At 38.3% G+C, this 24,785-nt stretch overlaps 1 protein-coding gene across 7 annotated transcripts in view; it reads left to right on the top strand.

Annotated features, from left to right (window-relative positions):
• The window catches only part of SPIC (Spi-C transcription factor), a 51,524-nt gene extending 27,002 nt beyond the window's left edge, over positions 1–24,522 (top strand). For 3 of the 7 annotated variants that reach the window (XM_067697692.1, XM_067697691.1, XM_067697689.1), the window contains 7 exons: positions 3,158–3,260; positions 9,552–9,909; positions 13,617–13,642; positions 14,230–14,323; positions 15,990–16,102; positions 17,600–17,708; positions 22,842–24,522. In XM_067697692.1, coding sequence (XP_067553793.1) covers positions 13,640–13,642; positions 14,230–14,323; positions 15,990–16,102; positions 17,600–17,708; positions 22,842–23,269 — 747 coding nt within the window. In that variant the 5' untranslated portion in view covers positions 3,158–3,260; positions 9,552–9,909; positions 13,617–13,639 and the 3' untranslated portion in view covers positions 23,270–24,522. The remainder of the gene's footprint in view (positions 1–3,157; positions 3,261–9,551; positions 9,910–13,616; positions 13,643–14,229; positions 14,324–15,989; positions 16,103–17,599; positions 17,709–22,841) is intronic. The other 4 variants (XM_067697690.1, XM_067697693.1, XM_067697694.1 and 1 more) reach the window with 4 other exon arrangements.
• The last annotated feature ends 263 nt before the right edge of the window (positions 24,523–24,785 follow it).

Below are 24,785 nucleotides of genomic sequence, written 5' to 3' on the forward strand. Positions count from 1 at the left end.
GTTTGTCGGGTTCTGTTTTTGTTACTAATTTTTAACTCAATAGTGAATGATTAGAGAACATGGTCTCAGGGTTAAAAATTAATAACAAAAAACATATTAAAAGGACTTCCCTGGTAGCGCAGTGTTTAACAATCCACCTGCCGAGGCAGGGAACGTGGGTTTGACCCCCAGTCTGGGAAGATCCCACATGCCGTGGAGCAACTAAGTCTGCGTGCTGCAACTACTGAGCCCATGTGCCACAACTACTGAAGCCCATGTGCCTAAAGTCCATGCTCTGCAAGAAGAAAAGCCACCACAATGAGAAGCCAGCAGACCACAACAAGAGTTAGCCCCCGTTCACTGCAACTAGAGAAAGGCCATGTGCAGCAATGAAGACCCAACACAGCCAAAAATAAATAAATTTATTTTTTAAAAAAATTAAAAGCCCTTGAGATATTGTATTTAGAAATCAAAAACATTAACTCCAGGGTAAAAAAGAAATAATAATGAAAAGTTAATAAATAATTGGAACAGAATGATAGTAAAAGCCCTCTGCATCAAAACTTATAGAATAGAAAAAAAATGAAACAAAAACAAAAAAAAAGAAAAAATAATACTTGTGGGATAGAGCAAAAATGCTACTTTTAGCCTTATATGCTCACATTAGTTAAAAAAACAAACACAAACAAACAAACATTAAAGACATGTATCTCAAATAAGAGATTAGAAAAGGAACATGGAATAAATCCAAAGAGAATGAAAGGAAGGAGATAATAAAGGTGAGGATGAATAGAAGAAAAGCAGCAAACAATAGAATCAACAAGGTCAAACTTTTTTGAAAAGGTCAACAAAATTATTTTGGTTTGTTGTATTTTATAGAATATAGAAGACATGAATGGATGTACTGAGTTCTTATTTTAGGTTATTGCATTTTTCAGTTCTAGAATTTCTATTTGGTTTTTCTTCACATCTGTCATGCCCCTAACGTCTGCTATTAACAAAAATAATAATTTCCAGTTCTCTGCTGAGATTTTCAATCTTGTGTTTTATCTCCTTAAACACTATCAAACATAATTATTTTAAAGCCTGTGGCTGACAACCCCAATATCAGAAGCCCCAGGGTGTGGCTACCTCTATTTTCTGTTGTTACTACTTATTTCCCTTCAAATTGCCTAATCTCCTTAGGGGCTTAATGATTTTTTAATACCTGTGGGCATGATATTTGAAACACTGTAGAAGTAACCGTGTAGAAGCCATTGTGTTATCTTCCATCTAAAAGTGCCACAGGGCATTTGCAACTTAGATTCCCTAAATCCAATTTCGGGGATTAAAATGATAGCTACAAACTGGGCTAAAATTCCAAGCAGTGTAATTTCACTTCCAATTTTGACTTAATTGCAGTGTAGAAGCTTACGAGCTCTCAATCCAAAGCTAGAGGGAAAACTTATGCCTCCGCCACCACAGCAAGCCACTCTGAATGTTTAATGGCATCAGAAGAGAGAGAAACAAGTGGGCAGCCTGAGTAGGCATATCAATTTTGTGCACACTCAAATCGATATGCCTGAAATAGTAATGTGACATTTAGGAGTGAGTTCTGAGTGCAAGAAAGGTGGAATAAAGATGACTTTCTTCAGTGTCCCCAAGCAACCAATATAATCCCAGTAATGAAGTGTGACTCTCCCTCCTTCAAGAAGCCCTTGGTCCTAACCTGTCTTTCAGCCCTTGACCTGCTGTCTCACTGGTTGCTGAGCGGTTCACTTCCTCACCTCCTTCCAGTCTTGACACAAATGCTACCATCGTAATATGGCATGGCTGATGAGCCTATTTAAAAGGGGAACCTCTCCCCTTCCTGCTTCTCCTTACTCTACTCAGCTTTCCTTTTTTCATAAACTACTTATTGTCTACTATGCTATGTAATTTACTTAGTCATCATGCCCATGTTTATTATCTGTCTCCCCCTGCAGAAATGCTACAAAGACAGGAATTTTTTCTTTGTCCACTGATATATCCTGGCATCTAGAACAGCATCTATTTGAAGGAATAAATCAAGGCAGCTCTGAGACCTCCATGGATACAAGAGGGTGTGTCTCAGAGGTCTCACTTCTCACCTCTAGCCCACAGTTTATTAAACCTTTTTTCCCAACTACTTACAATCCTGTCCTCAAGAAGACCAGCAGCTTCTGGGAAGAACAACTGTCAGAAGTAAACACGATCTGAAACACACTAGGTAGTTACTAGCAAGTGTGCAAAGAAAAAGTGTCTAGGGAGTCCCCTGGTGGCCCAGTGGTTAGGACTCTGTGCTTTCACTGCTGGGGGCCTGGGTTCAATCTCTGGTTGAGGAACTGAGATCCTGCAAGCTGCGCGGCGAGGCCAAAAACAAAAAACAAAAAACATGTCTATATTTGAGTAAAATTTCGACACAGATAATATTCAGTGATTGGAATACAGTAAAGGGCAGACATTTCAAACACACCTGAAGTCTTTTTACTCATTAAGTTTCTTGTTAAAAAATCACTGAGGTGCATGATTTCTATTCATACTGAGTGCTCTACGTTTACAAAGGTACCTGGCTACCTGTGTTCATGTGACGTAGTTGGGGAACAGGAGGTAAATAAAAGATTTTGCTGAAAACCAGAAAAACAAATAAAACCAAAAACACTTCCCTTACCTCTGTATATTTGTGGTCTTATTTTGGATTTAGATATTGTAGGTTGTCGTTCTGCCTGGCCCACCCTTGATCTGGCTCTGCACTCACGATAAAGATGGTCTTAGAGATTCCTGCAGTGTTCTAATACTCATGTGCTTCCACGCCCTGCATCTATCACCACAATATCGATTCTTTTGCCCAGAAGCGGATTACTTCTCCTTCTGGATACGTCTTGGATTGTTCTAGAATAGGCTGTTCCTTCAGTAGCAGCCCTCCCGTCTGAATGACTCATTCTCCTTTTGGATATTCCTCCTTGCCCTTCTCTTTCAGGAGACTTTGAGGTTGGTTTTATTCTTCTTGCTGTTTCACCTAATGGGCGCAAGATTTTCCCTTTTCCAAGTTCCTGGAGACTCTCACTTGGACCTCAACTGATAACGATCCTCTCAAATTCATGAACATTGTGGCACAGTAGCATCTAGTACTGCAGATCTGACAACTAGAATCTGAATCTTAACTTCCTCTTTTCCACAGAAACCTTGGGAATTCACACCATGAACGCAAAAGAAAAATAACCGAGCTCTTTGGTTTCTCATTAAACAAAATAAGATGCCTTACTAAATGTATTTAAAACCAGGTGGGTCTGCTTTTATATTTTTCCAAAGTAGCATGCCAAGAAACATGAATCTGGGGTTCATATGTGAGGTATTGTGTTATCTGATGGCAAAATTATTGCCATTTGAGTTTAGGGCTTCAAGTAAGAAATAACGCTAGGAATTGATTGGAGGCTGAGGTGAAAAGGACAGAACTGGTTTTCTAAATTTTATACATCTTTATTACTGCCATACGTCTTTATTTCTGTCATAAATTTATAGATTATATTTAAATCATGCAGGAGTTTTAATAGAATTAAAAATGTAATTTGGGGAAATTCCCTGGTGGTCCAGTGGTTAAGACTCCACGCTTCCAAAGCAGGGGGCACAGATTCGATCCCTGGTTAGGGAACTAAGCTCTCAGAAGCCACGCAGCACAGCCAAAAAACTTTAAAAATTAAAAAACATTTTTTAATTAAAAAAATAAAAATGTAGTTTTATAACACTGACTGATGAGTGTTTTCATTGCCCGAAGCAAAATTGTTTCCTTAGAATTTTCTTTTTTGGAATTTCATTTGCTTTGTTAGATAACCTTTCTGTAATCCCTTGTTCTCTTTGTCTATTGTTTACTATTTTAGTATGTTATTTGAAACACATAAAAGCATATGTATGCTTTTACTTTAATGAACCATCCCCTGGTCCAAAAACTAAAACATTTTAAATAAATGGTGTGTTACTCCCTAGACCATCTCCCTGCTTGCCCCGTCCCGGGAGTATTCACTGTCTTTAAGTTTGTGTTTATTATTTCCGGGAGTATTCACTGTCTTTAAGTTTGTGTTTATTATTCACTTGGTTTACACACACACCATATAAAGATAGATAGATAGAAAGATACATAGATACATAGGTGATAAATAGAAACAAAGAAAAGAAAAGCTGATTAAAAATATATCGTTTAGTTGTTTATTTTTGAAACTTGTAAAAATCCTGTCATATTCTAAGTGCTTTTCTGGGTTTTATTTTTTCACTGAACTTTATGTGTTCAAGATTCTTCTGTGTTATTGCATTTTCACTTTTGTATATTATTCCATTATGTGAACACACCTCAATTTATTCATTCTCTTGTCAGTGTGTATATATGTATATATCTATGTATTATTTATCTATCCTGTGTGTGTGTGTGTGTATATATTATAGAGAGAGAGAGAAAGAGAAAGAGAGAGAGATGAGTTGTTTGCAGAGCTTTTCCATTATTAACACGGCTGCTAACATCTTTCTACATATATCCTGGCATTCATGTACAAAAGTATCTCTTGTGTATACTCCTAATAACTAGTTATTTTCCTAAATGATTGTCCCAATTTAGACTCCTACCAGTAATGTGAAGAATTCCCACTGATTCACATCTTCTTCATTTAGTTAGTATTGTCAGACTTCTTAATTTTTGTTAATCTCAACCACAGCATTAAAAACAGAACAAAACCTTCTGTCAAAGTTGATGGATTTGTGGGGCTTCCCTGGTGGTGCAATGGTTAAGAATCCGCCCGCCAGTGCAGGGGACACGGGTTCGAGCCCTGGTCTGGGAAGATTCCACATGCCACGGAGCGACTAAGCCTGCGAGCCACAACTACTGAAGCCCGCACGCCTAGAGCTCGTGCTCCGCAACAAGAGAAGCCACCACAGGGCTTCCCTGGTGGCGCAGTGGTTGAGAGTCCGCCTGCCGATGCAGGGGACGCGGGTTCGTGCCCCGGTCCGGGAAGATCCCACATGCCGCGGAGCGGCTGGGCCCGTGAGCCATGGCCGCTGACCCTGCGCGTCCGGAGCCTGTGCTCCGCAACGGGAGAGGCCACAACAGTGAGAGGCCCGCGTACCGGAAAAAAAAAAAAAAAAGTTAGTTGGTATCTGCCAATGTTCCCCAGAGACGATATCTGAAAAGCTGAATTGAGAACAAGGAAATCCCAATTCTAAACCTAACACTCACTCACTGAGTGACCTCTGATCTCCCTGGGCATCAGTTTCCTCACCGGCAAAATGGGAATAACACCTGCCCTGCCAGCGTTATGGGCGGTTGTGAGAGTTCAGTGATACAATGTACTCATTCACCCATCCAACCTCCACTGAAGCCCTATGTTGTGTTATAGTGTTTTACCACCTGCTTTGGGAAAGCAAAAGACATGTAAGATTTGCTCCCTCCACCTGCCCCCCAAAGTTGGCAAGGTACTATAGCAGAGATAATGCTGGAAATGACAGAATCTTATGAAAGTGTAAGGTTATATTATCGTGGTTGTTATAATGAAGATTATAGGAAAGTTGTAAAAAACTGGAGCAAAACAGTACTGAGAACCCCTTGAAGAAAGTCTTTGAAAGGTTTCTCTCTTTTCTAACCATACCAAAGGCACTCTACAGATTTCTCTTTTAGTGAGTCTTTTCATTGCTAATTGTAGTTATCTGATAAAAGTTAAATACAGAGAAGCTGTAAATATCATGACGATTAGTAACTGGAACCAGAAACGTCTAGGCTGTTATAGGCACACAGCTGTAACTTGGGATCCCATTAATGTGTCAGTTTCCCAAACTATTCTGAGCTCAGAGAATCCCCTCCCCACCCCGTCCCTATCAGTTCCCTACCCAGTTAACTTCTGTGGGAATGGGAGGCCGCTTCTCCATAATGAAAGATATCTGCCCAGCTAACCGATTTTGTTAAAACATAGGGAATTGCCACTCACAAATCGCTAGGAAAAAAAAAAATCCTAGCCAAAAGGGCCTGGAGATGAAGCAGAATCACTTGCAAGCCTGTCTTCTTAGTGAACTAGAAAGTGAAAATATGCATGATGACCCCAGTAAGAGGGAGGAGACATTCCTCTTCCCTTTCCCAGGCCAGTGAATGGTTTAGGTTCAGAAGCTTCTGAGGCTGGAAGGGCTGAAGTGGAGAGGCATTCTTGCTCTTGGGGTTCCAGATAAAGATGTATACAAATTTCACAATGGGTTAGCTCACCGCTGCCTGCCTAGAATGCAGCAGGTACGCCAGTAGGTTGTCAGAACTTAGCTGTTTTAGGACTAGAGACAGCCCTTGCACAGGCTCTGTCATGGCTCTGAACACAGGACTAACAAACCAGCACTCCTTCAGCGCCTCCACAGAAAGCAGGAGAGTAAATCTGCTGGCTCCCCGCCTCTCTGTGGAGCTGGGTGGCTTTTTTTTACCAGTCCTGTGTCAGAGGAGTTTCCTCCATTGGTGTGAGCAGTGGTGGGAGCTATTACAGTAATTACAGTAAATACTAGAGCCTATGGAGAATTCGTTTTCTTGCCTTTGCCTATTTTTTTTTAATTTTTAAAGAAGTTTTATTGAAAAAAAATTTTATTGGAGTATAGTTGATTTACCATGTTGTTATGGAGAATTTTTACACAACCTGGTTGTTGGGAAGAGGCACCAGACATGGCAGGAAAGACCTGGGTTTGAGTCCTGGCTCTGCCACTTGCCAGGTGGCTGCAGGTCTCAGGTGTGGTGAAGGTCCCAGGTGTGGTGAGGGTCCCAGGTGTGGTAAATAGGAGCAGTTTTGTGATTAATAGCTACCATCGGGTGTGTTTACTACTCTGTTCCTATGCTATCTCAGTAAAACCTCTCAAGAGCCCTTTTACATAAGGCCATTAGCGAATTCTTGTTCTCATGCTTGTTCTCAGTCTTACTCCATAGATAAGGAAGCAAATTCTGGTTGAATGGTTAAAAGGCTTTGGTTGGAGTCAGATAGAACTGGTTTGAAAGCCTTCATTTCTATCACTCACTGTGTGATCTTAAGTCATTTAACTTCCCTTGAGGCTTTGTTACTTCATCTGCAATACTTATAAAGCAGGACCTAACGTTCGTTCAACATTTATTAAATGCTTGGACTGTCCAAAGTACATGACATAAATTCACTCAGATTTTCACAATAACTCTATGTGGTAAGTAAAATCATTATCTACACTTTATAGAGGAAACTGGGAGGTTAAATAACTTGTCCAAGTTTACACAGATAGGTGCAATGGAGCCACAGTTGGAACCCAGGGCATTATTGTGAGGGTTAAATAATCTATTATGCTGGCCTATGTAGAAGTAAATATGTGACAGGAGTAGCACAAAGGATAGGAGGGGATGTAAATGGAATTATACTGTGGTAAGTTTCTTACCTTATGAAGTGGTATAACAGTTTCTTATACATGACGTGGTATAATAGTGGTAGACTTGATAAATGAAGAATGCATATTGTAACCGCTAAAGATAAATTACAGAAGTATGTCATACCGTTATTTTACCATGACATTATAAAGAGCTAATGAAGGAAATATAATGAAATAATAAAATACTTATTTAATCCAAAAGAAAGCAGGGAAGGAAGAACAAAGGAACAAAAAATAAACAGAACAAATAGAAAACAAATAGCAAGATGGTAGATTTAATCCTAACTATATCAGTAATTACTAAATTGGACTGAACACTAAAAAGGCAGAGATCATCAAACTAGGTAAAAAGCAGCACCCAACTCTATGCTGCTTTAAAGAGACATACTTTAAATATAAAGACAGATAAAGAGAACATGTTGAAAGTGAAAAGGATAAGAAAGCTAGTGTGGTTACTATCAAAGCAGACTTCAAGGACTACCAGAAAGGATTGCAAAAAAGAAAGAGAGAAATTTTATAATGATAAAAGGCTCAATTCATCAGGAACACATAACAGTTCTAAATGAGTCTGCATTTAATAATAGAGCTTCAAAATACATGAAATCAAAAATTGACAGAATTAAAGGGAGAAATAGACAAATCCACAACTATAGTTTGACATTCCTCTTTGTAATCTCTGTAATCGATAGAAAATGCAGAGAAGGGCTTCCCTGGTGGCGCAGTGGTTGAGAGTCCGCCTGCCGATGCAGGGGACACGTGTTCGTGCCCCGATCCGGGAAGATTCCACATGCCGCGGAGCGGCTAAGCCCGTGAGCCGTGGCCGCTGAGCCTGCGCGTCCGGAGCCTGTGCTCCACAACAGTGAGAGGCCCGTGTACCAAAAAAAAAAAAAAAGAAAATGCAGAGAAAAAAATCGGTAAGGATATGGATGATTTGAATAACGTTATCAACCAACTTGATCGAATTGACATTTATCCAGCACTACATATAATAACTATAAAACACATATTCTTTCAAGTGCAAATGGAACAAGATAGGCCCTATATTGGGCCACAAAACAAGTCTCAATAAATTTCAAAGAGTAATCTAGTAGAAGTTATTATTAAAATGAGGGTGAAGATTAGCTATTTGTCTCATAACCTACGGTTCTATGAATACTGAGACATAACAAATTTTCTAGCACCTTCTTCCCGGTCTTGCAAAATTATTTGTTTATTAGGTTTTCAGAGCTCTTACTAAGATTAAGACCCACTTCTTAAGTCCCCTAAGGAATCGATTTTTTTTTTTTTTTTTTTTTTTTTTTTTTGCGGTACGCGGGCCTCTCACTGCTGTGCCCTCTCCCGTTGCGGAGCACAGGCTCCGGACACGCAGTCTCAGCGGCCATGGCTCACGGGCGCAGCCGCTCCGCGGCATGTGGGATCTTCCCAGACCGGGGCACGAACCCGCGTCCCCTGCATCGGCAGGCAGACTCCCAACCACTGCGCCACCAGGGAAGCCCGGAATCGAATTATTTAAATAGAAACTGCAAAGAAAGATAAGAGCTTGAATTTAGTCTCCTTTTCTTGGGTTCTGAAGTTCTCTATCCTCAGAAAAAGCAATTTTCCACCTGAAGCTTGGCACCATAGGATTTAGACTCCACCACATCTGTTGCTTACAATTTTCTAAAATAATATCAGTTGCCACTGAGGACAATGAACTTCTGCAAAAAAGAATCTGTTGATCAGGGATCCTCTCTGTAGAGCTCTTGTTACTCAGCTCATTTCTAGAGTGAACAGAAACACTAATGACCACCCCTAAAAAGATGCTTTGTGTGTGTATTGGGTACAAGTGTCTCAAGAAGCAGTCCTTAGATAAGAAGGCTTTGAAAATATTTACAATACAGTAGGAGTTCCTAAAGTGGGCTCTATTGGCCTGACTGAGAGAGTTTGCCTGAAAATGTGCTGATGGCATTTTCCTGGAGAAAGAGCTCATCGTAGCTTTCATCAGGTTCTCAAGGAATAGGAGCCTTACTCTCTAGAATGCTAAAAGGACAGTGTATCATTTCTTTTTTAAGTTGCTGAAAGCATTTTCATACTTTATCTTTACAAAGGACTCAAAACTGCATTTTTATTTTTCATCTGTATTATAGAATTGTGCCCCCAAAACATCATGTGCTCATTGGTTTTGCTCAACTCTTTTTCAGGGTCCATTTATTTATATCTTGCAGAATAAAACTTTGGAGACACCTGTTGGGGAAAATGTTGGCTTAGAAAATTGACTTTTTTCCATTGATTTCAAATACATAACAAGCCTGTACTACTATGAGAATCTGCCGGGTGCTATGAAGTCTGCCGTCGGGACTAAGAACCCTAGTCCAGTGGAACCTAATCTGCGGACATAGGGCTCCAATGTGGTTGAGAGCGTGTGCATGAAGTCATTTGGGCCTAAATCTGGACCCAGCCCAGCCCATTTCTCACTAGCAATTGGACCTTAGAAAAAAAATCATGAAATGTCTTTGATCCTCGGTTTAGATTCTTCATCTGTGAAATGGAGCTAAGGAGGTAACTACTATCATATGTGATGTTTAGATTCTCTTGAAAAAGTTTTATATTATTTTTTGGCTTGATGTGTGGATTGATCTGGATCCTTCCTCCTTCCTCGCTAACTTTGCCTCTTGGACCCCACACTCATTTTGCTCCAGCTGCACTGGCTTTCTTGTTTGTGCCTTGAATAAACCAAACTCATTTCCACCTAAGGCTCTTGGCGTCTGTTGTTTCTTCTGACTAGAGGTGCTTCGCTGCATTTCTGCTTTTCTTTTGCTCACTCTTTCTTATCCTTGGATTTCAGCTCACACACACTCCCTTAGAATTTTCGTGACCATTCACCATGACAGTATACACTTACTATGACCGTTCTCTTACTGTTTTCTCAGTACTTATTGTTAATAACACTTCTCTAGTTTGCTTTAAAAAAAAAATCATTTTTCCTCACCAGAACTTGTTCAGGGCTGTGGTCCCTGGACTCAGGACAGTGTCTGGCAAAGAGCTCATTTATATATATTTGTTGACTAAATGAACCAAACAAAATAAAGTGGCACGAAAAGGGCGTAGACTGGCGATGGTACAGATTAAAAACTCATCAACATTAGCGATTTGGTTTTATACACTTTTTACTTAAACATCTACATTTCAGAAGAGGGGATGTGTGTTTACATTTGCATAATAAAACTCGGTCAAAAAAGTAATTGGTGTAGAACAATAGTCCCATATCAAAGGTGAGCTCAGATTCCAACTATGCAAAACAGAAATCTCTCTCCCCACCCATAACATTTACAAAAAATTCTTAGGTGGTTTTCCCCCCTGGCTAAATGTGACATCTATTAAAATGACAGAAGGTTACAGTTACTTAAGGGTGTTGCCTACCTGCGCTTCAGAGAGGAAAGTTATTTCCACCTGGACTATACCTAAATGTTAGATTGGCCTCTGATGGACAGGTAAGATAAAATAGGTAAATGGGCAGATGGATGGGCTGGGAAGGAAGCATTATAGGTGGAGGAAGTCCCCAATAATTTCCATCAGGGCCAGCAAAAACCATCCCAACCTTCAAGCTAAATAAGAGAACTGGACCTGGTCTATAAGTGCAGCAGCTTCAAGCATGTCCAATCAGATCACTACCCAGAAGCTTCTCCTGTTTTGGAGTTGTTACTGGATCCAGGTAAGAAGGGAAGACCATAGCATGGATTCATTTCCTCCTCTTAAATGCATGGTGGTAAGTAAGATTAAGGCTGGAATGAGGAGCCTCGAATGCCAGGGCAAGGGTCTGCGCCTTTAAGATCTCTAAGTAGGGCGATCAGTGAACGACATTAGAAGTAAAGTGGTTTGAGAGGAAAGAGACCAGAGTGAAGGCTGTTAATAGTTCAGGCAAGAAAAACAACGTAGGCTCCAGAATCAGGGGAGAAATAATAGGAGTAATAGAAAAAGAAAGGTGGACAAGGGTTGTACAGGTCAGAGGTGCCCAGTGGGGCTGTGTAGGCCGGAGGAGCCATAAATTATGCTCGGTGGCAGGCGGGTTTCATGGGATTTGTTCTAATGCTTTTGGCCCATAGGATACAAATATTCTGTGCCTCTTCAAAATAATAGCCTCTGGTGTCCACTGGCCATATCATGAAATAGAAATAATGAAGGCACTGTATCTTTTAAAAAAAATCCCCTTTTGTAGCACTTCCTTAAAAACAGCTACTTAATGAAACTCTGCCAGTGAGCTCTTGACAGTTCTGTCTTATTTCTGATATTAATGAAACAACTTGGTAAAGGGCTGAAGTGTCTTCCTGGTAAGTGTTTAGTTTATGCTTTTCAAAACTCTTTGTAATAAGTGTTAATTTTCTTCTCTGGCCTAATGAGTATTTCTCATTGACTGCCTTTTCCAATACTAGAAATATTAAGCAATTGAAGTGATCAATAATGTTTTCAAGCTTTTTTCTTCCCTTTGGGTTTGCTACTTTTAAGAGTCATGATAGTTTTGTGGGGTATTTTAGTCAAAGGGAGTAGTCTCATTTAAGTATTTAATTCAAAGTACAACACTCACCTGAGTATGTATTTGCTTCGGTGCTTATGAGCTGAGGCATAATTAATTGAAAGTTACTGACATGGTCTTTTAAAAACATATGTACTGATAATATTCATTAGGGACTATAGCCCAAAATGTGATTTATGGATTTTCTTCTTTTTTTTAAAGTTTTTGCTAAATTCTTCAACATCTCCCACATTGAGAAGCTGTATTTTTTTTCAGCTTTCTTGAGATATAATTGACATATTGTGCGTGTAAGTTTAAGGTGTACAACATGATGATTTGACATACATATACACTGAGAAAGGATTACCACAGTAAAATTAGTTAACACATTCATCACCTCCCATAGTTACCTTTTTTAATGGTTTTTCTTCTCATATTCTCTTTTAAATGACATAGTGATTTCAAAGAGCAGAATAGAATTTCGATGTTTGACATATTGTATTGCTACATTATGGATATGTATAATAATAGCATTAGATTATATCATCTAATCATATTATGCAGTGTTAAATATTAAAGAGTAAGCTCATTGTGTTTGCAGGATAAATGCTAAAAACTTGTATAAACAGAGTTGCTTCATGTGCTAAATGAAATGGTAAGCAATGTGGACCCACCACCCGCTCTTTCTTGTTACGTGGATTTGTTTGTTTTGTGTAGTTCTATAGAACATAAAGTTTGAAAACATTTAATGTGGGTCAGTATGATAATTGTTTATTTAAAACAAAATCTACATTACTTACAGAGATAAGAATGTAAATAATGTAAAATTATAGACCAGAGTTCTTAATCTAGGATTTTAGAAAGTCCACCGACAGTTTTCATAGAGTACGTTTTATTTGTAATGTAAATTCACATTTCATGAGAGAAAAAGCATGTCTTTCACCAGATTCTCATAAGTCCATATGACACCAGAAACTTACAAAAAAAAAAAAATCACTGTTATAAATGGAGAGCCATGCTAAGGTAAAAAAGATTTTGATTTCCAGAACTTTTTAATACTTTAATATTTAAAAGAATTTAAAAATATTTAAACATACTCGAATTATTTCTATATTTTCATATCAATATAAATAGTTTGTGTAATTAACTCTAGCTATTTTATTTATTTTTTAATCTCTTTTATTGAAGTATAGTTAATTTACAATGTTGCGTTAGTTTCAAATGTATAGCAAAGTGATTCAGTTATACATATGTAGCTATTTAACATTTAAGAAGTTTTGTAGGACATCCCTGGTGGCACAGTGGTTAAGAATCCGCCTGCCAATGCAGGGGACACGAGTCCGAGCCCTGGTCCAGGAAGATCCCACATGCCACGGAGCAACTAAGTACATGGTGCCACAACTACTGAGCCTGCGCTCTAGAGCCCACAAGCCACAACTACCGAAGCCTGTGCTCCTAGAGCCCGTGCTCTGCAACTAGAGAAAGCCCACGCACAGCAGCGAAGACCCAATGCAGCCAAAATAAATAAATTAATTAATTAAAAAAAAAAGTTTTGTGATGACAGAAAAGCAAAAATAAATTTTTGTAGGAAATTTCTGTAGAAAGAAAATTTGTACTCATCAAAGAGAATTCAGACGGTACTTTTGGTTTATATAAGGTATATTCAGAAAATATTTTAAGTAAAGTCTTTTAATTCAGAGGCAAATTAAATAGAAACACTATTTAATTTTGTTTTTTAAATATTAATCTTTTTCAGAATTGTCAATTTATTAATGAAGCATGGTAAGTTGGCATTTAAAAATCTTTACGCTTCCTCCATTTTGAAAATAAGATATATGGGCTAGATTAATAAGGGTATGAAATGGTTTGCAAAACAGTTCAATTTTAGGTCTTGGAGGCATGCTTTTGAAATTAAGAGCATTTCATTTTTAAATAATGATTCAGATTCTGTTTGATTAAAGATATTTCCCTGATCCCTTTTTCCAAATCAGTCTCCTGCTATATAACTCCTTGCTAAAAATTTATAAAATGTTGAATACTATACTATAGAATGAGGTTGCTCTCTAAATACTATGTTACAGAGCAATGGATCTCAGCCAGGGTTGATGTTGTTCCCCAGGGTATATTTGGCTATGTCTGAGACATTTTTTGTTTGTCACAACTGTGGGAGTGCTACTGGCATCTAGTGGGTAGAGACCAGCGATGCCGTTTAGCACCCTGCAATGCACAGGGCAACCCCTTTGCAACAGTCTTCGTCAATCTAAAATGTCAATAGTGCTGTGGTTGAGAAACAAACCCTCCTTTATATCAGGAAAATTAAGTTCTACTGGTAATTTCCTAACTCCAGAGTTCTGCAATTGTTCTAACAGGCTTGTGTTGAACAAGACAAGCTGGGTCAAGCATTTGAAGATGCTTTTGAAGTACTGAGGCAACATTCAACTGGTGATCTTCAGTACTCCTCAGGTAAAGATGTCAGTCCCCTTCTGCTGGTAGTTTGTATTTGTTTATCCCACACTGCTAAATTGTCCCTCTCTGCTTTCCTCCCAAGTTTGTTTTTGTTTTGTTTAAATTTATTTATTTATATTTTTTGGCTGCCTTGGGTCTTTGTTGCTGTGCATGGGCTTTCTCTAATTGTGTCGAGCAGGGGCTACTCTTGGTTGTGGTGCACAGGCTTCTCATTGCGGTGGCTTCTCTTCTTGTGGAGCACGGGCTCTAGGCACGCGGGCTTCAGTAGTTGCAGCACACAGGCTCATTAGTTGTGGCTCGCGGGCTCTAGAGCACAGGCTCAGTAATTGTGGCACACAGGCTTAGTTGCTCTGAGGCATGTGGGATCTTCCCAGACCAGGGCTCGAACCCGTTGGCAGGCAGACTCTTTTTTTGTTTGTTTGTTTGTTTGCGGTACGCGGGCCTCTCACCGCTGTGGCCTCTCCCATTGCGGAGCACAGGCTCTGGACGCGCAGGCTCAGCGACCATGGCTCACGGGCCCAGCCGCTCCGTGGCATGTGGGATCTTCCCGGACTGGGGCACGAACCCGTGTCCCCTGCATCGGCAGGCGGACTCTCAACCACTGCGCCACCAGGGAAGCGCCCCCAAGTTTGTTATCTATATCTGAGAGTCTGTTTCTGTTTGTATTATTTTTTAGATTCCACATATAAGTGATATCATACAGCACTTGTCTTTGTCTGACTTATTTCGCTAAGCATAACATTCTCTCAGTACATCCATGTTGCCACAAATTGCAGAATTTCATTTTTTTTATATAGCCGAGTAATATTCCATTGTGTATATATATACCACATCCTCTTTATCCATTTGTCTGTTGATTGGGCACTTGGGTTGCTTCCATGTCTTGGCTACTGTAAATAGTGCTACTATGAACATTGGGATGCATGTATCTTTTTGAATTAGTTTTCATTTTCTTCAGGTATATTGAATATATCCAGGAGTGGAATTGCTGAATCATATGGTAGTTGTGTTTTTGAGGGCCCTTCATACTGTTTTCCATAGTGGCTGTACCGATTTACATTCCCACTAATAGCATACAAGGGTTCCCTTTTCTCCACATCCTCTCCAGAATTTATTATTTGTAGACTTTTTGATGATAGCCATTTTGACTTGTGTGAGGATATTTCTCATTGTTGTTTTGATTTGCATTTCTCTAATAATTAGTAATGTTGAGAATCTTTTCATGTGCTTATTAGCCATCTGTGTGTCTTCTTTGGAGAAATGTCTATTCAGGTCTTCTGCCCATTTTTTGATTGGGTTGTTTATTTTTTTGATATTGAGTTATATGAGCTCTTTATATATTTTGGATATTAACCCCCTTGTGAGTCACATCATTTGCAAATATTTTCTCCCATTGTATAGGTTGTCTTTGTTTTGTCAATGGTTTCCTTTGCTGTGCAAAAGCTTTTAAGTTTAATTAGGTCCCATTTGTTTAATTTGCTTTTATTTCTTTTGCATTAGGAGACAGATCTGCCTATGTTCTTTATCCTAAATAAATTTAACATCTCAATATAAAAATGCCAAGAGCAATCATGTATATAAGCATATAAACATGTATAAGCATCACACACACACACAAATATAAACTTTGACTTTGTCAGTTTCTTTCCCTGTTTTTAAATAGATTACAGAAATTACCTGGCTTTCATCAACCACTGTTCTCATGTCAGAGGAAATTCCAACAGCTATGGTGTGCTGCCCACAGAGGAACCTGTCTACAATTGGAGAACAGTAATAGTGAGTACTTTTACCAGGGGACCAGCATCCCTCAGTAACAGGCAAATTTCCTATTTGTCCCAGCCTTCCCCTTGGTGAATTTGATGGTCAGTGTGGGGGACCATCAATGCTGTCAAGAAGGAAACTGCGCTTTATCATTGTCCTTCATCTGACTTCAGATGGGTTTGAATGATTTCTATAGAGGAGGTATTTTAGGGTTCTCACATCAATGCTTCTCCTCAGTCCATCCGAAAAGCTGCAGGAAAGTTATGGATCCCCTAAAACGTTCCCTGCACTGGCTTTACCCACAATCTTGTATTAACCTGCTCTATTTCCCCTCCCAAGCTCAGAGCTAGCTATGTGTATTGGACCAATTCATTTCTATTTTAGTAGCCTTCTGCAAACGGGAGTGTCCCCACCATCTACCTCTCCTTCCATGTGTTCTTTTACATTGTTTATGTTCTTTCTTTCTTCTTCTTATTTATCTATTTATTTATTTTGGCCATGTTGCGGCATGTGGGATCTTAGTTCCCTGACCAGGGATGGAACCCATGCCCCCTGCAGTGGATGTGCCGAGTTCTAACCACTTGACTGCCAGGAAAGTACCTGCATTGTTTCCTTGATGTGTCCCTTTTATCAAGCAGTCTTAATGTGGTAGAGTATAAATATTAAAGTTTTTTTTTCAGTTATTACCTTCAACCATAGTATGTCAAATGTCCTTTTTCTGTCCCTGTAAATTATACTATCAGGGCCTCTCCAACAAGACATTTCTTTAAAGAGGGAGTTTGGGTTTTACTTTAACCTCTCTCACCTCCCCTTAGGGTTGCCAGGTAACCTGGCAACCTATAAAATATAGGATGCCTAATATTTTTATTTGCTAGATCTGGCTACCCTATTTCCACTTCAGCTTCCATCCCCAGCATACACTGCACAGCCTCTTGTGGTGGGGACTCCTTACCTGCCGGGCAGCCCTCCTGTATAAGGAGGGCTCAAGTCCACACCCTTCCACCACCATGTCTAGTTAACCCATGGAGGCCCACATTTCCTTGCCATATGTAATGGTAGGAACTCAGGCTGCTTCTTCCTGCCTCTCTTGCCTCTGTCCTCCCTCAGCTGCCATCTTTCTCCTCTTATCTTCTCTTGCCAGATGGGCATCCAGCTCAGGAATGGAAGCCCATCTTCCCTTTTTGCTGGCGCCTCAGTTTCTACTAATGATTCTTTTGGATCTTTCTTGTTGGGCATTTTTAGGGGAAAGGAGGAAGCAACCCACTCTCCTTTCTCATAGGGAGGGGAAGATACAGAACTCCTCACAAAGCCTCAGATTACCCTCTGTCCCTTGGCCCTCTCCATATATGGGTTTGATGCTAGCTCTGCCCTGGGAGACAGCAGTTGAAGGTAGGGATTTTCAGAATTCGAGAGATGCTGAACACTCTTTTTGCCCTCAGCTTTTGACTTTGGCCACCAATTGGGGGCCACACGGGAAGTCCCACTTAACATCCTGATACATTATTTATATAGAACAGTGCTGCGGACCTCTATTTTGAAGGAAATATTCATCAGTCTCTGCAGAACATCCCTGAAAACCAGCTGGTGCAACCTACTCTTCTCCAGCAAAAGGGAGGAAAAGGTATGTGGATCCATTACTCCTCGCATAGGTAAAAGAGTCAAATCTTCATCAAAGCAGCTTTAAGGGAATTTCATATCTGAGTTTGGAATTGATTTGCAAAATATTCTCTTCTCACAGTTGAGAGTAATTTAACTCTGACAGACAAACTACTCCAAGCTGTTTATCTTGGGTGAGCTTTCCTATAGCTTCATAGAGATGTTGTAAAGGTGCAAAGTGTCACTTCAGTCAAGTAAATCTGTATTCAAGAATAAGGTGTAAGATATGGAGAACAAACGAGTGATTACCATTGCGGGGAGGGGCAGTATAGGAGTAGGGGATTAAGAGGTATTATGTATAAAATAAGCTACAAGGCTATATTCTACAACACAGAGAATATAGCCATTATTTTAGAATAGCTTTAAATGGCATATAACCTTTAAAAATTGTGAATCATTATATTGTAAACCTGTAACTTATATAATATTGTACATCAACTATACTTCAATAAAAAAGGAATAAGGTATATACATTTTAGGTATAGAAGGGGGAACTTTTCCGTAAATTATTTTAGCAGTCTTATTTCAACTGTGAAGCCCTCAGGATAGAAATCATCTCTATTAAGTTCTCCACAAACTTAATCATCTCTATTAAGTTTTCCAAGTTCCATCATAACTTTATTTCATAAATTTGAAATCTTGATTTCATAAATGAAGATGATCTCATCTAACAGGTAGGCAAAGTGTTAAAGTAGGATAATGGCCTCTGTTGGCTAAGATGTGGGCCACACACATTCACGTGCATTATTAAAGAGAGTATAAATTTTTACAAAGTTTTGTAAGGCAATTTAGCAATACCTACCAAAATTTTAAATGTTCATATCTTTTGACTCTTAGTGACTATATAACTCACTTAGTGGTTGAGTGTGAACTCTGGGTTGATTATGTGACCCTGCCCAAATCACTTACTTAACCTTCTGTACCACAGTCTCCTTATTCAAAAAAAAGCAAACAAATAATAATAATTGTACAGACATTGTAAGGTTGCTATAAAAATTAAGTGAGAAGATCCATGTAAAGCATTAGGCTCATAGTCTGGCACTATGGATATTTCCCCAAATACCTTAGATGCATGTGTGTGCATATATATGTATTAGGATGTTCCTTGCAATGTTGTTTGTGATAGTAAATTACCTCTGATATACAAAGACATATAAGATGCATCCCAATTTTATAGTGTAATTTAAAAAATGATCCCTTATCATAGCTACTTAAAATTATTTTTTTTTAATTTTTATTTTATTTTTTAATTGAGGTATAGTTGATTTATATTATTAGTTCCAGGTTTATAACATAGTGATTCAAAATTTTTATAGCTTGTACTGCATTTTTGTTATAAAATATTGACTATATTTCCTGTGCTGCATAGTATATCCTTGTAACATATTTCTTTTATACGTAGTAGTTTGTACCCCAATCTTGCTCCTCCCTCCTTCCCTCTCCCCACTGGTAACCACTACTTTGTTCTCTATATCTGTGGGTCTGTTTCTATTCTGTTACATTCATTTGTTAATTTTTAAATTTTTTTTTGTTTATTTTTTAGATTCCACACATAAGAGATAACATACAGTATTTGTCTTTCTCTGACTTACTTCACTTAGCATAATACCTTCTAGGCCCATCCACTTTGTTGTAAGTGGCAAGATTTTATTCTTTTTTTAATGGATAATATTCCATTGTATGTATATATACATCTTCTTTATCCATTCATCTGTTTATGGACACTTAGGTTGCATCCATATCTTGGCTATTATAAATAATGCTGCTATGAACATTGGAAAGCATGTAACTTTTCAAATTAGTGTTTTCATTTTCTTTGGATATATACCCAAGAGTGGAATTGCTGGGTCATAGGGTAGTTCTTTTTTGTTTTTTTTGGCCATGCCATGCGGCACGTGGGATCTTAGCTCCCCAACAAGGGATTGAACCCAAGCCCCCTGCATTGGAAACGCGGAGTCTTAACCACTGGACCGCCAGGGAGGTCCCTGGTAGCTCTATTTTTAGTTTTTGAGGAATCTCCCCACTGTTTTCCACAGTGGCTCTATCAATTTATATTCCTATCAACAGTGTACAAGGGCTCCTTTTTCTCCACATCCTTGCCAACATTTGTTATTTGTGATTTTTTAAAAAATTATAGCCATTCTGACAGGTGTGAGGTGATATCTCATTGTGGTTTTAATTTGCATTTCTGAATCTTTAGCGATGTTGAGCATAAACATCGCACAGATTTGCATGTGCCTGTTGGTCATCTGTATGTCTTTGGGAAAATGTCTATTCAGGTCTTCTGCCAATTTTTTAATTGGGTTGTTTGTTTTTTGATATTGAGTTGCACGAGCTATTTACATATTTTTGATATTAACCATTTTTTGGTCATATCATTTGCAAATATTTTCTCCCATTCAGTAGGTTGCCCTTTTGTCTTGTTGATGGTTTCCTTTGCTGTGCAAAAGCTTTTAAGTTTAATTAGGTCCCATTTGTTTATTTTTGCTCTTGTTTCCTTTGCCTTAGGAGACAGATCAAAAAAAATATTGCTACAATTTTTGTCAAAGAGGTTCTGCCTAGTGCTTTGTTTCCTTCTAGGAGTTTTATGGTTTTTGGTCTTACATTTAGGTCTTTAGTCCATTTTGAGTTTATTTTTGTAAATGTGTGGAAAAATCTTCTAATTTCATTCTTTTACATGTAGCTGTCCATACTTAAAATTATTTTAAATGAATATTTTTTGAGATAACTAGTTTTGTTCTTATAAAACAGTATACTGTATCCTAGAATTGTAAAAGTCTAACTATGCAGTAATATTCTAATCCAGCAAGGAATAATGTATAAAATCACATAAGTAAAGTGAATCTACTGAATATTACTATTGAATATTAAATAATGGTAGTAATTTAATATGAGGCCAATAACACTTCTACCTCTGTCACCTATTTTTTTTTTAAACAAACAAACCAACCAGTTACTAAATCCAGGGTGTGGCGCCTGTATCTTTTCACTGATGTTTTCGGCTGTGGATCTCGCCATTAGGGAATGTATCATTTACCACTTACCACCTGAAATAGTGATACATTTAAAACAATGAAATTTCAAAATAATTCGGGAATTCATTATTGAGAGAAAAATAGTACATGCATAAAAATAGAACATATATAGTTATTAAAGAGCAAAAGGCATACTTTAAGTATTGAAACAGAAAGAGCTCTAAATACATTTTGGTTTTTGTTTTAATCCTTTTTAATCCCATAATTCAAAAGTAATAATGCTCATTATTAAGAATTCAACTGATTCAGAAGTATGTAAAGAACAAGTGAAAAAATGTTCTTTCTTCCCATGCTATGCCCCACAAGTAACCTTTGTCAACAGTTTAGTATTTCCTCTATCTATAGCTAATCTCTATATTGTTCTATGATTTTATTTAAGATATATTATTCACTGGAAAAAGTACAAAATACTGTGATACCATTTTTAATTGTTTTTTTTGGTTTTTTTTTTTTTTTTGCAATATGCGGGCCTCTCACTGTTGTGGCCTCTCCCGTTGCGGAGCACAGGCTCCGGACGCGCAGGCTCAGCGGCCATGGCTCACGGGCCCAGCCACCATGGCTCACGGGCCCAGCCACTCCGCGGCATGTGGGATCTTCCCGGACCGGGGCACGAACCCGTGTCCCCTGCATCGGCAGGCGGACTCTCAACCACTGCGCCACCAGGGAAGCCCCCATTTTTAATTTTTAAAGGATACACATATGTTTATATAGGCAAAACAAATTATTTTCTAGAAATATGTAGGATAGATTGGAGTTTTTACTTTCCGTTTGTGCTTCTGTTTGAATTTTTTATCATATAATACTTTTAGTTTCAAAAAGTAAAAACTTAAACATTTTTTTCAAAATTGAAAAACAAACTTTTAAAGATGAGAATCCATTATAATTGATTTGACCACTGGGTGAGAGCCACAGAACTTCTTTAAGGCTGTGACTTTAATTCATGATGTATTTTTTGGTAAGTCCCTTTCATTTCTCAATTCATAAACTCAAGATAATATAACGCAAAAGATAATCTTTGTAAAAACCTTTGAGGTTTTTGGATGAATGATGACAGATGCATGAGTATTACACCCCAGAGACTGTTTAAAGCAGTTTGAGAATCCACTATTCTACTTTCTCAAGGGGAAAATGGAATTTGGCTGTGGAGCTTTTAGCTACTGACAGATCTGGTGGGACATGGTGTTTACAGGCCAATTCAGAAGTCACAAAACCGGTTGTCACCTTTGTTCTCCAATCCACCAAACAAGCAAAAACCATAGCAACAAATCTTCCCAAAGTTTCCTTTCTAGTTATTCTGAAATATAAAGGGCTGTGCTCCTAAAAGAGATTAAAAACTCTGGCAGTACCATCTTATTTCACTGCAATGAAAAAATACCACAATGCTCACTGTCATTGCTCACTAATAATGTCAAAATGTCATGAAGATATTTTGGCATTTCGACTCTGGTTTTTTTCTCTTCTTTATTTTTTCAAGTAGTTATGCAGAACCGGAGTTAGCATTTTTACATGTCTGTTACTGATTTCATTTGTATTTGCACACTGTTTTACATTTTGCAAAATACATTCACCTTCCTTACCTCATTTGACTTAACTTATTTGAATAAAGCCCCTTCAAATGAGTTGTCTTTTGGAAATGGCTTTTGAGACTTCTCTTTAAAACCACTAAACTTTGCAGTCCATTTTGCTCAGTCTTGTTGTTCTGTAGACAGTTTAACATACAACATAAAATTAGAAGTCAAGATTTAACTGTGACAAAAGACCACGTGACAAATGGGAGACTCGAGTAGAGAGATGCCATGCTTCCCTTCTCCAGTGAAGGACGGTACAAAATTTTGGACAACTTCCCTAACAAAGAAAGGTTCAGTTGAAACTGCAGTAGGCCAAATAGACCCTTGATTTTCAAGTCCCATAAAGTGATACCATAAATGCATTCTAAGGGGTGAGTAGGAAGAAAACCAGTCCCAATGCAACTTTGAATTGTGTAGTCAGTCAACAAACCCTTCCCGAGGATGTTCCTTGTGTAGAGCCATGGTGAAGTATGACATTGTTTTCCTCTATTTTAGGCAGGAAGAAGCTCCGACTGTTTGAATACCTTCATGAATCCCTGTGTAATCCCGAGATGGCATCTTGTATTCAATGGATAGATCAAACCAAAGGCATCTTTCAGTTTGTATCAAAAAACAAAGAAAAACTTGCCCAACTTTGGGGGAAAAGAAAAGGCAATCGGAAGACCATGACTTACCAGAAAATGGCCAGAGCACTGAGGAATTATGGAAGGACTGGGGAAGTCATCAAAATCCGGAGAAAGTTAACTTACCAATTCAGTGAGGCCATTCTCCAAAGACTGTCTCCATCTTATTTCTTGGAAGAAGAGATCTTCTACTCACAGTGTGTTCAACCTGATCAAGGATATCTCAGTTTAAATAACTGGAATGCAAATTATAATTATACATATGCCACTTACCATGATCTAAGTCACCCTGATTGCTAAATATACTCTTATATATCAAAATTTTCTGGCATCAGAAATCCCTACAAGTTTTAGGATTTTTCTCTGAAGACAGATACTGAAAAACAAAACAAAAAACCCAAACTTCATTATTGCTATCTTTTATGAAGTAGCATATAATCTATACTAACTTGGTGAAAAATTTTGCCAGTGAACAACTTTAAATGATCAAGTCCCATTTGAAAATATAGACTAAATGTCCTTCCTTTTACTATTGTCTATGTAATACTTCCTTCTAGATTAATAATGCTAGTGGAGATGCTTTGATTTACATATTGATTTAAACATTATTTTCCTGTCATACACTCAGACAAAAAAAAAATCATTCTAACATGTATCCAACAGCTTTAGCAACAAAACAAAAAATGATTGCCTGTGATAGTGTTCCTGCTAAATTACATTCATGGCTTTAAAAATTTCAGTGACTAAAACTAGAACTACCATATGATCCAGCAATTCCACTCCTGGGTATATATCCAGAGAAAATGAAAACACTAATTTGAAAAGATATATGCACCCCAGTGTTCACAGCTGCATTTTTTTTGGCCACACTGCACAGCTTGCGGGATCTCATTTCCCCGACCAGGGATTGAACCCAGGCCTCTGCAGTGAAAGCGCAGAATCCTAACCACTAGACTACCAGGGAACTCCCATAGCAGCATTGTTTATAATAGCCAAGATATGGAAGGCAACCTAAATGTCCACCACAGATGAATGGATAAAGAAGACGTGGTATATATACACAATTGAGTACTACACAGCCATAAAAAAAGAGTGAAATTTTGTCATTTGCAACAACATGGATGGACCTGGAGGGTATTATGCTTAGTGAAATAAGTCAGGGAGAGAAAGACAAATACTGTATGTTATCATTTATATGTGGAATCTAAAAATTGAAACGAATATAACAAAATAGAAACAGACTTAAAGATATAGAGAACAAATTAGTTATCAGTGGCGGGAAGGAAGGAGGGAGGGGGCAAGATAGGGGTGGAGTTTTAAAAGGTACAGACTACTATGTATAAAATAAATAAGATAACAAGGATGTAATATACAGCACAGGGAATATAGCCAATATTTTATAATAGCTTTGAATAGAGCATAATCTAGAAAAATATTGAATCACTATGTAGTACACCTAAAACTAATATAATATTGTACATCGGAAACTGGTATTGTAAATCAACTGTATTTCTATAAAATAAATACATAAAAATCAAAAAGTAAATACTTTAGTGGCTATTCTGAACCTATCTTTTTTCTGCACTTCAGACCTCATGGTCTGTAACCCTGCAGTGCTAAAGACACGATGGTCTAGGGAAAATGCCACTTATAAACTCCAAAGTTACACTTCCCACAAATCATTTGCTTGCATTTCTCTCTTGCTTTGGGTAGATCCAGGAGCTAAAGTTTCTTGCTCTCCTGCCACTCAGCCACAGGGAGGTGCTCCTGCACTGTTACTTCTCTGGCCCAAACTTGGGCCATGATCTCTTCTTTC

Source organism: Pseudorca crassidens, chromosome 11, assembly GCF_039906515.1.
Source record: "Pseudorca crassidens isolate mPseCra1 chromosome 11, mPseCra1.hap1, whole genome shotgun sequence".
NCBI lineage: Eukaryota > Metazoa > Chordata > Mammalia > Artiodactyla > Delphinidae > Pseudorca > Pseudorca crassidens.